Raw genomic sequence first — 12,257 nt, 5'->3', positions numbered from 1 at the left:
CCCTGAGGGAAGAGGAGCGGAGGAGCCAGCACTGCAGGCAGCAGATGAGCTCTTGGAAAACTGGGAGGTTTCAAGATAGAAGCTCGGGGAGAAATGCCAGTTAGAGCCCTCCTTGAGGCTGCCCGCAAGGGCTCCTAAGGGGTGAGAGTGCTCTGTTACTAGAGTAGTCAAAAGACAGTCTTGCAGCATCCCACCTCCTCCCCTCCTTGATATTCTCACTGCCAAATGAAATCTGGCAGCTTCTGAAAATAGCTCAGTGCTGCAGCAGGCACTCTGCCCGCCCTTCAGCAGGCTGGCACACAGCTGGGGGTGGCCACTGTGGGCAGCCACTGGCACACACAGGGCTGGGGGTAGGTGTCACACACACTGCACAGGGGCGGCACAGAGCTGGGAGGTATGTGGCAGCTGCCATCCCTCAGCTCCTCTGACCTTTCTACGCCTAGCAAGGACCCAGTGGCCTTGGAATTAGCATGGCATGCTTACCAGGCCTGAGGCACCCCCTCCAACTGGGGTGAAATCAGTAGGGAGTGTGAGAAGCTGCCCTTGGGCCACTTTTGTCCACCCCTGTAGACAAAGAGTAAACCCAGGAGCCAGGAGGAAATGATGAAATGGTGTTTATTACGGTCTGGATGTAAAACCCAGCAGTGTTGTCCTATCTGACATGGTCTAGGGTTTCCCAGCCAGTGAGACAGGGGCCAGGAAGGAACTAGGCTGGGTGTCAGGCACTTGTCAGGCAGTATTAGGCACTTGGCACCCTGAGGCTACCATGACGGGGTGGGGCTGGGTAAGCCTCCATCAGCCAGGCAGGTGTCTTTGCCCCGACTCAGGCCCAAGCCAGGACCAGACCTCTGAGCAGGGCTCGGTCACCTTCCCCAACCTCAGGTCTGACCCAGAGTAAAGAAAGAGACCTCAGGTTAATGGGAAGCCTCTTTAGCCCTGCTCTCAGCCAGCCACTTTCACACAAGTACACCAAAAGATAGCCCCTGAAATCAACAGAGAGGGGCTTTCCTGCCTGAGATCTGGTGAGCAGGTGGGTGCAGGGGAAGTATACTGGCTTTTGTCACAGTGACATTTTCCAAAGTGGAAAAAGGTTAAAAATATCCCTCACCTTAAGTTGAGATGAAAAGCCACCCTTTGGGGTAAGGAGTAGTGATGGGATGGGGAGGCCCAGGGATTCCCTCGGGGGAGAGCGCTGAGTGCTGTCCGGGCTGGGGCTGCAGCAAGGCAGGGCTGGACTGCACAGGGAGGCAGGCAGACTGGACCCTGCAGCCTCAGGGAGCCCAAGGAGGAGTGAGACTGAGGGGGCAGCCAGTGTTCGAGAAACCAGCCTCCCCAAGAAGGCAGAGGTGAACCTTGAATTGCCCCTCCTCCCTTACTCACTCACTCAGCATTCACAGACAGCACGTGGTCCCTGGTCACCATGGCAACCAATGGCCAATGCCTTTCTCAAGGCCAGGCCCATCTGCCCACCCCGCAGGGGGATGTCTCCGTGGAAGACGTGGAAGATGGGAAGCTCAGCCACAACTCCCAGTGGCCTAGAAGGCTACGGCCATGTACCAGGGCAAGACAGCACAGAGGCCTCACTCAGGCCACCCTGGCTAAAGGTGCTGCTGCGGCAGCAGGCGGCTTCCAGGCCATAGGCCCTGCCCCTCTCTAGGGCTTGAGCCTGGGCCAGAGATCTGAAGGAGGTTTAGGGTCAGTGTCCTCCATCCTGAAGTTCCAAGTGACAAATTAAAACAAAACAAAATCCTTTTGTTAAAAGAATGACCCTGGGCCCTCCTAGCCAGGGCCTCAGCACACTCCAGCCTGCCATGCAGGCTCAGAGGCCTGGCTCCTCCAAGTCCCCATGAGCTACTGGTTGTTGCAGCCTTGTGTAGCAGAGGAGCTGCCTGCCTGCTTTTTTCTCCGCTTGTTGAGGAGCCGGTTGTTAGAGGTCTTCAGGTCCTTGATCTTCACCTGGTCGTAGTCTACCCGCATAGTGGCCAAAGCACTGGTCATCTCCTCCTGGGGACAGACAGGATGGGGGGGCACTAAGAGATCAGGATGTACTGGCCTTTGGAGTTATCACCCCCTGCCTGGGCAGCCTCTTAACAATATCAGTGACAGGCTGTGCTGCCTCTGTGCCTGCTGTGTGCCCAGCACTGGGACAAGCCGTTTGCATCACATGATCCTCACTATAATCCTCTGTGGTAGACACTGAGCTTATTCACTAAGGCACAAAAGGATAGTGACTCCCTGGGACCACACCAAGGGAAAGCGGGATAGTGAACTAAACCAATTCCACCACAGAACCACTAGACCTGCAGAGAATGCCATCTCGCTGGGTAGGCAGCACACTGGGGCCTGGAGATTGTACTGCTGGAGTTGCTACTCCATGTGTTCAAACATGGCCTCCGCTGGGTCTAAAACCAGGCTGACCACCCTCCCAAATGTTGTTGGTTATGAGGTTGTCATCCAAGCTTGGTACCAAAGCCCCATTCATTGAGGAATTGAGTCAGGAGCAGCACACTGAATGGAGTAGTGTGGCCCAATCCTTGGAGTGCCATGCGAGGCACTCCAGAGGTCGGACCACTGCGACAGTCACTGACACCCCATGCTCCAGGCATAGAAAGGGCCCAAAGACCCCAGATCCTGGGTAGCCACCACCCTGAAGTCCCTTTTGCCAAAATCCTGGAACCTGCAGTGAGAGACAGAGACTAAGGCAGAGCCCACCCACCTTGACTTCATCCCAATGATCTTTGTCCTCCTGTAGCACTCGGGCCGTGTGGAGTGGGGTCTGTGGCACCACCATCGATTGCTGGAAGGAGTCCCGCACCCATGGATTAGAAACTGGAGGCACCTGGGACAGCACTGGCTTCCCCTACTCCACCCCCTTCTCCCAGTCTCATATGGGAAAACTAAGGCTCAGAGCAGGGAAGAAGCCTCATTGGGGCAGTGGCAAAGCCAGGTTGTAGGTGAGGCCCTACTATCTACCTGTGCTCATGGGCCCATTCCAACCCTGTACCAGGGCCTCAAGGCAGAGCCACCACCCTCCTGCCCTGCAGCCCCGATCCTGCTGGACATCCTGCCTGCTGTGGGAGGAGGAGGCGCTCACGTTGATCCAGGGATGGTTCATGAACTGAGTGATGGTCAGCCTCTCTGTGGGGTCTGTTTTCAGCAGGAGGCGGATCAGCTGCTTGGCTAGGGAGGCCAACGGAAGAGAGGGGAGCAGTGAGGTTGCAGAGTTCCTCAGAGCCGGCTACATGCTCTGCTGGGACAAGGGCTGCATGTGCTCCCAAATTCCCAACCCACAGAAATAGTGAGCTAACAACTATTTCTTGTTTTAAAGCACTAAGTGTTCAGGATAATTTGTTAAGCAGCAGTAGATAACTCATACAGGAGAGGCTTGTTTGTGGTCCTCAGAGGGGAGAATATGAATGAGGAGTAGGAGTCAGAGAGAATTTTAAGGAGGCAAGTTTTGAGCCTGTTTGGCAGATGTAGAAACTGAGGCTCAAGAAGCTTAGGGGACTTGCCTAGGGTCCCGTAGCTGGGAAAAGGGGGAGTCAGATTTGAACACAGGTCAGTTTGACACAGGTCAGTTTGACACCAAAGATTTCCCAGAATGAAAGCCGCAGGGGCCAGGTGAGGCAGGCCGGGGCAGAGAGGTTCACTCACCATCCTCAGAGACCTCTGACCACTCAGGATTGGGGAAGCCATACTGGCCCAGGCGGATCCTCCTCTTCATTCCTGGGGAGATGGCCTGGCCCGTGTTGGAGTAGAAGGGTGGGAAGCCACAAAGGCTGGGGGAAGGGGGAAGGCATTTGGCATAGGGTAGGGGCAGTGCCAGGATGAACCCATTTCCCCTCAAAAGCCCCTGACTGGGGAGAAGGGCAACCAGACACCATGGCAATACAGCCCTCTGGACTCCCAGGCACATCCCAGGAATGCCATCCGCCCTTGGCATCAGGAGACCCTCAGGCACCTGAAGGAGTGGTATCCCATGACCAAAAGGGAAGGGTAGCCTGCATGAGGAGTGACACATACAAGCCCCTCAGCAAGGACATAGGGATAGGGGACAGAAGTGGTCCTGAGGGCTCAAAGTGGGGGTGAGGGCAGGAGATGATACCAGGGTTGGGGAAGGTACTCACAGGATATACATGATGACACCCAGGGACCACATGTCACATGACTTGTCATACTTCTCTGGACCCAGGACCTCAGGGGCTGCCAGGGCAGAGAGACAGCAGGACTTTCAGCCTCAAGGGTCTTGGAGCCCAGGCAGGACCCTGAAGCCTGGGCAAGGTGGGGAAGAGGTGCCTGAGTTGGGAAGTAGGGCAGAGCAGACTGGCGTCTGGCACCTTTTGGGAAGGCAGCATGGGTGTGAAGTTGCAGGGGGAGAAAGCTCCCAGAAAAAAACAACCACTTTCAGACATACTCCCAGCTCCCCTGGGCCTGAGCCCCTCTGCCAGTGTCAACCTTGGTGAGAGAAGAGAAGAGAAAGCCAGTCTGGGCTTGATGGGAAACTGCTGTAGGTGAGAGGGCCTTGGCCTGCCAGCTGTTTTATGTTCCTTGCCTCCGTGAATGCACAGCCTAGGTGACAGGCAAGGAGGAACCAGGGGCAGGGCTCTGCATTCCATCATTGGCTTGGCTACCAATCCATGGAGCCTTTGTCTTCCCTGTGCAATGAGGTGAGTAGGCTAGAAGATTTCTAATTTAAAATACTGCAAAACACATCCTGGTTAACAGAGTGCCATTTAAACTGTCTCAAGGAGCTTCCCACCCCTTCAGCAGCCCTCTATAAAGACCTGTTCTAAGGGAGAAAAGCCCTTTGTCATCACCCCACTCTCAGGTTAGGGGGCAGTTTTGGCAAGGAGCTTTTTCAGATCTGGGGGGTTGCCCACTTGCAGAAGGGCAGGGAACTTTTCCAGGAAGCATGAGTATGTGCACACTTCCAAGCCCTGGCTTAAGTGACCCTCTCTCACAAGGCAGGTGACTGGTACCCTTTGTCCCTCCAATGTAGGAAGAAATGCCTGCCCACTTTCTGAATATGAATCTTAGGAAGACAAAAACTAGAGAAAAACAACCGCAGTTGGGCTCCGTCCCGAGCTGATGGCAGCCTTTTATCACATATATATTTAGAGCTGCTGTGATGTCATTCAGCTCACAGGCCACAGCCAGAATTTTCCTGGATCTATTTTCAAAAGCAGAAGCTGAAGTTTGGGAGAATATTTTTGCAGCCTCCGGCCCCCCACGTCACCCGCCTCCATGCAGACAGAATTCTCCCCCTCCCTCCTTGCTGGGCTTTAACCCTTTGGTTTCTGCAACCCACTAGCTACCCCACAATACAGCTGTATAAGTTGGGGTGGGGAGTTACAAATCATGTCCCAAGGACTCACCCACATAATAGGGAGTATAGCAGGGTGTCTGCAGGGCATTTTGGGTGGTCTCCTTAGCAAAGCCAAAATCGGTGAGCTTAAGTACTGCGTCTTTCTCCTTAGATGTGTAGAGCAGGTTTTCAGGCTAGGCCAGGAAAAGAAAACATTGGTTTGGAGTTAGGAACCAGGCAGGGGCAGAGCCCCAAGGTGATCTTCAGCCAGACTCCCCAACTCCATCCCAGTACAGAAGGAGTCAGGTCCATTTATAAAAAGACCTGGGCCTTGCCCACCAATATGGGCCAAATATAGTGAAAACCAAGGTGCCACCTTCATTCACAAAAGGGAAAGCCAAGGCAGGTGTTCAGCCAAGGCTGTTAATGACCAAGTGCCATAGAGAGCCTGGGGCAGGAACTTCTGATCCTGAGTTGGTGATATTGCCATGAAATGCCAGAGCAAGGGTGCTAGGAGAAGGTAGTCTGCTCATAAGCCAGTGTTGCTAAGCACATGGCCCATACCCAGCCTAGAGTGAAGCCTACAGGGCCAGCAGGACAGCCCCATTGAGGTTGCTCAGGTGAGAAGGCCTGGGTTGCTCAGACCCCAGGAGCTGCACAGAGGCAATCTTCCTGTGCCCCAGGAGTAGCCAGGGGCCTGGCAGATGAGGGCAGTGGAGAGGTCTGTCCCTGAAACTGGTTTTTAAAGAATGGGTAGGATGTAGGCCCATGGAGAGAAGCAGAAGAGACCCCCAAGCAGAGTTGGGGTAGAAGGATGGGGTGTTGGATAGAGCTGTCATTTAGAATCGATAGAAGCTATTTCTCAGGTTCCATTTGAGAAGATCTGACCTTCTCAATTGTGATAAAAACAGAAAAGCAGTTTTAGTTTATCCAAGGGAATCTCCTCTGCAGAAGGCTTTTCTCTCTTTGGGAAAATAAAAGAAGCCAGGGTCCAAGTAAAGCAAGGATTCAGAAGGTATGTCTGTTTGTGGCTCCACGTGTATCTAGAATCAAAGAATAACTGTGCAGCTTGAGGTACTCAGCCAGAGGAAGCACCTGATGCAGCAGCTGGAACCTCAGCTTGCCTCTGTCCAGTCTGAGGAAGAAATAAGCCAAGGAGGGTAATGTTCAAGGCTTGGGGCAGAGGGTCCAGGAGGAACAGACTCTGCTCTGATCGTGCTTACACAGACTGATGTATACACGTGCATGTGTGTGTTGTACATGCAGAGCTGCCTCGGTTTGCATTTCATCCATCTGATCCAGATGACCTCTAAGACCCAGGCCTCTCAGGATAGAAAATTTGGAGAGCTGAGCTTCCAGCTTCCACAATTAGCACTACCTCTGTTCCTTCCTCCAGTGCCCAGAAAATGGCTTTTTTCCCTGAAAATGCTGGTATTAGAGGGCCTGATCTGCCAAAACTATGGCTATGACTTCACAAAAGCCCCAACAGGGCCAGGTGCGGTGGCTCACACCTGTAATCCTAACACTTTGGGAGGCTGAGGTGGGCGGGCGGATCACCTGTGGTTAGGAGTTCAAAACCATCCTGGCCAACATGGTGAAATCCCGTCTCTACTAAAAATACAAAAATTAGCCAGCTGTGGTGGTGTGTACCTATAGTCCCAGCTATTTAGGAAGCTGAGGCAGGAGAATCGCTTTAACCCAGGAGGCAGAAGCTGCAGTGAACCAAGATTGCACCACTGCACTCCAGCCTGGGTATCAGAGTGAGACTCCATCTAATTAAAAAAAAAAAAACAACCAACTGCATCTGGTAGCCCCTGCCTAAGGCCCGGCACATCGTGTGTACACAAAATTTTTTGCTGAACAAGTGAACAAATGAATGAATGAATCCCAGTGCAGCAACAACAGAGCCCTGGGCAAGTCACTTAATCTTTCTCTGAGCCTTGTTTTCCTCATCTGTAAAATGGGTAATGGCATTTATCTCACAAGTCTGGGTGAGAATGAAATGAGATTCTTGTTAGAGCCTGCTGGCTTGAGGCAGGCACTCAGTTATTCTTACTACTATTGGGATTACTCAGTGTTTGAAGGAAACAAGGACACCCATCTGGTGAGAACAGAATGAGTATGCTGAAACTAGAGAAGAGGCTGAGAAGAGCAGTCTGGAACACACAGCAGAGGCTTTGAATGTGACTATGAAGCCTAGCCTCCATCCAGTGGGTCCTAGATGCCACCAGGGATTGTGGAGTGGGATAGTATCCTCTTCCCTGGGACCCCAACCTGGATCCTGGAGCCTTACCTTGACATCTCGGTGGGCGATGTTATGGCTGTGCAGAAACTGGATGGCAGTGCCGATATCCCGCATTATCTCTGCAGCTTCTGCAGAAACAGACAAGGGAGGAGGGGGTCAGTGATGCCAGTCAAAGGTCAAGCTCTCACCCTATCATCCCTCCTGGACACAGTCTAGCGCCTGATCAGCACAAGACAAGAAGACAGTGACAGCGTTCTTGCTACCCAGGATCTCTATCCTGGACCCCCACCCCAGACACCCCAGTTTCCTCCAAGGATACCCTCAACCCATCTAAACCTCTTTCCTCAGTCCTGAGCTACCTCTCCCCAGCTCAACTCGAGGCAACACTTCCATCCCAAAGCCACAGAGTCCATCTTTGACAAAGTGTCCCAGACTCAGAGAGTCCCTTGTGGGGATGGACATTGAGTCCCACACTTTCTTGTTCAGTTGGGAAGACTGAGGCACAGAGAGGGACAGGGTCTTGCATCACACACAACTCTCTGGTCCATACCTCTCACCCTGAATCCTCCTGCTGGTCCAGCTACATGCACATACCTCTTTCAGTGAAAGCCTGGTCACCACGCTCCTGAATCCTGCTGAACAACTCACCACCTTCCATGCTGTAAAAGAGGTGATATAAGCAGAGATGGGGGGGAAATTGCATATCATCCTACCCCTGCCCCTGCCCCAAATCATAGGCCCAGGCTTCAGGCCCTACCACTCTGCTCCTCCCCTACTAAACAGCCTCTGTCAGCCTCCCTGTCCCTTGGAGAACCTGGTACATGGTGGGTTGTCAGCTTGTCAGCTTGGGTGGGCTGAACTGAACTCTTAGAACTAGAAGAGGATGGGGGGCTCTGATCCCTGCCAAGAAGCCTGTGTGTTCCCAGTGGCACTGCCCCTACCTGACTGTAAGGCCTTGGGTACTCCCAACTCCTTTCAAGTCCCTGTTTCCCAAATGTGGGATGAGATGTTTATCATCATATGGCCACTGTTCTCTGGGCACCTATTGTATGCCATGCCCTGGGATCCACGTTTTATGAGCACTGCTGTGTGATCTTGGGCTGGTTCTTTCACCTCTCTGTGCCTCAGCTGTCTCTTTTGTACAATAGGGATGACAGCACCAACCCCATAGTCATGAAGATTGAATATGAAATACACATGGGCCACTTAGAATGGAGTCAAGCACAGGGTAAAGGCTACATTAAGATCTTGCCCATATCTTCACGCGAGTTACAGAGATTCAGAGAGGTTAAGAGCTGCCCTTGGTCACACAGCTAGCGGGTAGCAGAGGCAGGATCTGAACCCCAAATCTGAAGAACTGGCTAACCGGTACAGGAAGGAGGGATTTAAAAGGCAGACAGGGAGGAGCTGGGGGCCCAGAGTCTAAGGAATGCTGGTGCTGAGCCACGGTGTTACAGGAATAAGTCCAGAGTGGAGAAGGCCACTGGCTCCTGGTTCTAGGCCCCAAGCACCCAATTCCTAGTAGGACCATGGGAGCACATACCCAAGTAAAAAGAAGAGAAAGTTGAGGGAACTGTGTGGGTCCTGTTCTTCCCCAAATCCCCCATCTATTCACATTCAGGGATTGGGAGCCTTCTCTAACAGCTCTTCCAGTCCTCCTCACAGGGTGGAAATCACACCCAGGGAGGCCATATTAACCCATATGGTTTCTTCCCCACCCTTGAGGGAATGTTCTCACAGCCAAATCCATATATCCACAGGCAGGGCCTGCGGCTGCCTGCTCCATTACCCCTCAAGGGCTAGAGAGGCACCCAGATCTGCTACCTGAAAAACAAAGAAAGCCTCTAGAAGCATGGCAGGGAGCCTGGGGACCACAGTGATGCCAAGGGGGTATGGAGACAAGGTGGGCCAGCATACCATTCCATGATGATGAGGAGACAGCGTTTGCCGTGGTGCATGTTCTCATACACATCCAGGATGCGGACAATGTGGGGGCCACCAGAGGCCTGCCAGTGATGGTCCACCTCCTGCCGGGCCTTGGGGCTATCATACAGGAGCTGTGGGAGGGCGGGCATAGAAAGCATCAGGCCCAGAGCCCTCTACCCTCACTTTGCAGACAAAGACATATAAGCTCTGAGGCCTGTGCCCTGCCCCCAGGTCACACAGCTTATAAGGAGCAGAATGAGAATTCGAATCCAGGTTTCCTTGACTTGTGGTCCAATGAGGCTCTGGACTTGAGGATCAGTCCTCGGCTCAAGCAGCTTGGCAGGTAGTTCAAGGAGTCCCTGGGAGGTGGCTGACTGCTTCAAGGAACTTAGAGGCCAAAGACGCCCTTGCCTCCCTTCTCAGGGGCAGCAAATAAAATGGAAATTGAGTGGGTTTTATAACCCACTCAAATAACACAGCAGTCATAAGACCCCAAGCCAGGGGCCACACATCCCATAAGCCTCATTTTTATAGTGAAGATGACAGAGTTGTTCTGTTTCACAGGCTAGGGTTGGAAACTGTACATGTAAATTGTATAGGATGGCACCTGGTACACAGTAGCCCTTGATGCTTCCCTTGTGATTCTCACCTAGCACAACTGTGAGAAACAAAGTAGAAGATGCTGGGGAAAGGCTGGGGAGGGGAGAGGGTGCACTAACACACAAATCTGCTCCACACACTTCAGCATGACCAGGAGAGTGCTGGAGTGGGAAGGAAGACTTCCTGCAGGAGGGGTTGAGGCCTGTGTCTGTCAATCTAGCTCCCACAAAGAAACTGGCCCAGAGTGGAGGGAGACAAGGCCACTCTCCTGTAGAGGCGAAGGTAATTAAGATTTCAAATTCTCCAGGAGTAGGTGCAAGAACAAAACTGTCACTATCAAGAAAAGTGCTTCTAAAATGAGTTGCTTGGTCATGACCACCCAGTCAGTCCCCAGCTTCCAAGGTAGCTTTGTAGCCTGCCTGAGAGCTGCTATGCAGTACCAGGGCAACAATGTCATACCACCGTGAAAGAGGTGGAGCCATCTCAAGGTGACCTAGCTGCCCAGCCTCTACCCTTATCCCATGCTTACAGACCAATGGTGAGGACCCAGAGGTAGAGACTGGGGGCAGGGAGGACCCTAGTTGAGGGAGATGACAGCCGAGTAGAGTGAGATGTGGGTTTGGGATTGAATTCCTCCAATGACTCGGTGTGACCTCAGGCAAACATTCACAGCTCCAAGCCGCAGCCCACAACTCTGTAAAATGGAGTAATAGAAAAGTTATCCCCACAGGGTGCATCCCAGCAAGGCAAGCATCCAGTGGGCAGGCATCAGGATCCTTGCTCAGGTTAGCTCAGCCCTGGACTGTGGCTGCCAACCAGCACCAGAAATGAACAAGGCCGCCCAGTGGCTCTGCTGTAGGGGGAGAAGGAGAAGTCAACATGCAGGAGGAGATGGCCCAGAATGGGGACAGCAGGGACAAGACACCCCCAGAAGGGTTGCTCACTCAAGGCCCAGCCAGTGACACTGTGTTTCCTAACGGAGGAGGGCTGGGGACCAGGGCTGATGCTCAAGACCAGGGCTTGGATCAGCCCCGCTCAGCACCTGTAGGACCCTGGGCTGCCCCAGCCTTAATTTCCTCTTCTGCAGGATGGGGAGAGCCAGTCCACTTTACACAGGGCACTGTGTGGGGTAGGCTCTGGGGCCACACTCTCTACATAAAGGTAAACTAGGGCAGGGCAATGTCCCAGAGAGGGGAGAGGCAGGCAATGGTTTCTCGAGCCTGCTGCCCCTGGCTGTCCCTCCTTTTCTGGAGCTCCTCCCCTCAACCCTAGCCTGGGAATAGACAGTGCATGGAATACAGAGAGTCAGGGGCTGGACAAGCCCTCTAGCAGCTCTGTGCCCCTGCTCCATTACCCAGAGAAGGCTGGGGGTATGTGTCAAGGCTGCTGCGGGCAGATGCTCCTGCCTGCACATCCTGGACCCTTGCTCACACTGCCCTTGCCTGCCAGAACACCCCTCAGGTCGGTGCCCGTACAATTCCCAATCACCAGCTTCCTGCTCAACACTGGGCCCAGAAAGCCCCCACTCATCTCCACCATGTCCTGGGAAGGCTCTAGCTGGGAGTACCCCAGTCCCCGGCCACAGGAGACAAGATGAACCATCCTCCCTCCCTGCACCTGCTTCCTTCTTTGCCTCCTCCCCTTCCCTCTGCCAGGTCCCTTCCTCCCAAGCCTGACCTGACCATCTTCCTGTCAGGCCTCCCAGGCTGGCTCCCACACCCTCTCCTCACTGCCTGCCTTGTGGCATCTCACTCCCACACCAGAGTCCTCCTCCTCTCTCTTAAAAGCCCAAGCTCACAGCTGGAATGCTTTCAGTGAGGTCCTCAGCCCTGCCTCTCCCCTTAGGACTTTAATCTACCTGTGGCCACAGACACTTCCTCACCATCTTCCAGATAAATGCCACCTCTTCCCCTAGGATGCAGGGCTTGCCTTTTTGCCCACTGCACTTCCTGCCACCTCTGGGCCAAAATCACTTTGTTCTGGCCTGAAAAATATATGTGCTGTTCCCAAACAGGCCTTCCTCCCCCAGGTCTCTGTGTCTATGCCTGTGCTGGTTCCTGTCGTGTGCATTCTTGCCTCATCTTCTCCATTGGGTCAACTCCCTCTTTTTGAGGAAACTTCAGGGCTCAATTCATCTCTCTCTCTCTCTCTCTCTCTCTCTCTCTCTCTCTCTCTCTCTCT

The 12,257-nt window shown here is 53.3% G+C and overlaps 1 protein-coding gene and 1 long non-coding RNA gene across 6 annotated transcripts in view; both read right to left on the bottom strand.

Moving 5' to 3' along the window:
• Positions 1 to 597: 597 nt before the first annotated feature.
• MAPKAPK3 (MAPK activated protein kinase 3) overlaps positions 598 to 12,257 on the bottom strand; it is a 31,775-nt gene continuing 20,115 nt past the window's right edge. For 2 of the 5 annotated variants that reach the window (XM_032289999.1, XM_032290001.1), the window contains exons 3-12: positions 9,468 to 9,607; positions 8,145 to 8,209; positions 7,599 to 7,678; positions 5,376 to 5,499; positions 4,881 to 5,048; positions 4,128 to 4,203; positions 3,655 to 3,779; positions 3,095 to 3,180; positions 2,717 to 2,797; positions 598 to 2,004 (exon numbers count right to left, since the gene is read on the bottom strand). In XM_032289999.1, coding sequence (XP_032145890.1) covers positions 1,852 to 2,004; positions 2,717 to 2,797; positions 3,095 to 3,180; positions 3,655 to 3,779; positions 4,128 to 4,203; positions 4,881 to 5,048; positions 5,376 to 5,499; positions 7,599 to 7,678; positions 8,145 to 8,209; positions 9,468 to 9,607 — 1,098 coding nt within the window. In that variant the 3' untranslated portion in view covers positions 598 to 1,851. Of the gene's footprint in view, positions 2,005 to 2,716; positions 2,798 to 3,094; positions 3,181 to 3,654; positions 3,780 to 4,127; positions 4,204 to 4,880; positions 5,049 to 5,375; positions 5,500 to 7,598; positions 7,679 to 8,144; positions 8,210 to 9,467; positions 9,608 to 10,605; positions 10,771 to 12,257 lie in introns of all 5 variants that reach the window. The other 3 variants (XM_032290000.1, XM_032290002.1, XM_032290003.1) reach the window with 2 other exon arrangements.
• Positions 10,777 to 12,257, bottom strand: part of LOC116559346 — a 9,711-nt gene continuing 8,230 nt past the window's right edge. Inside the window, exon 3 of the long non-coding RNA XR_004272429.1 lies at positions 10,777 to 11,095. This is a non-coding gene — a long non-coding RNA (uncharacterized LOC116559346). The remainder of the gene's footprint in view (positions 11,096 to 12,257) is intronic.

Source organism: Sapajus apella, unplaced genomic scaffold, assembly GCF_009761245.1.
Source record: "Sapajus apella isolate SASKATOON/1434 unplaced genomic scaffold, GSC_monkey_1.0 scaffold23, whole genome shotgun sequence".
Taxonomy (NCBI): Eukaryota; Metazoa; Chordata; class Mammalia; order Primates; family Cebidae; genus Sapajus; species Sapajus apella.
This window is presented reverse-complemented; position numbering and strand designations above follow the sequence as displayed.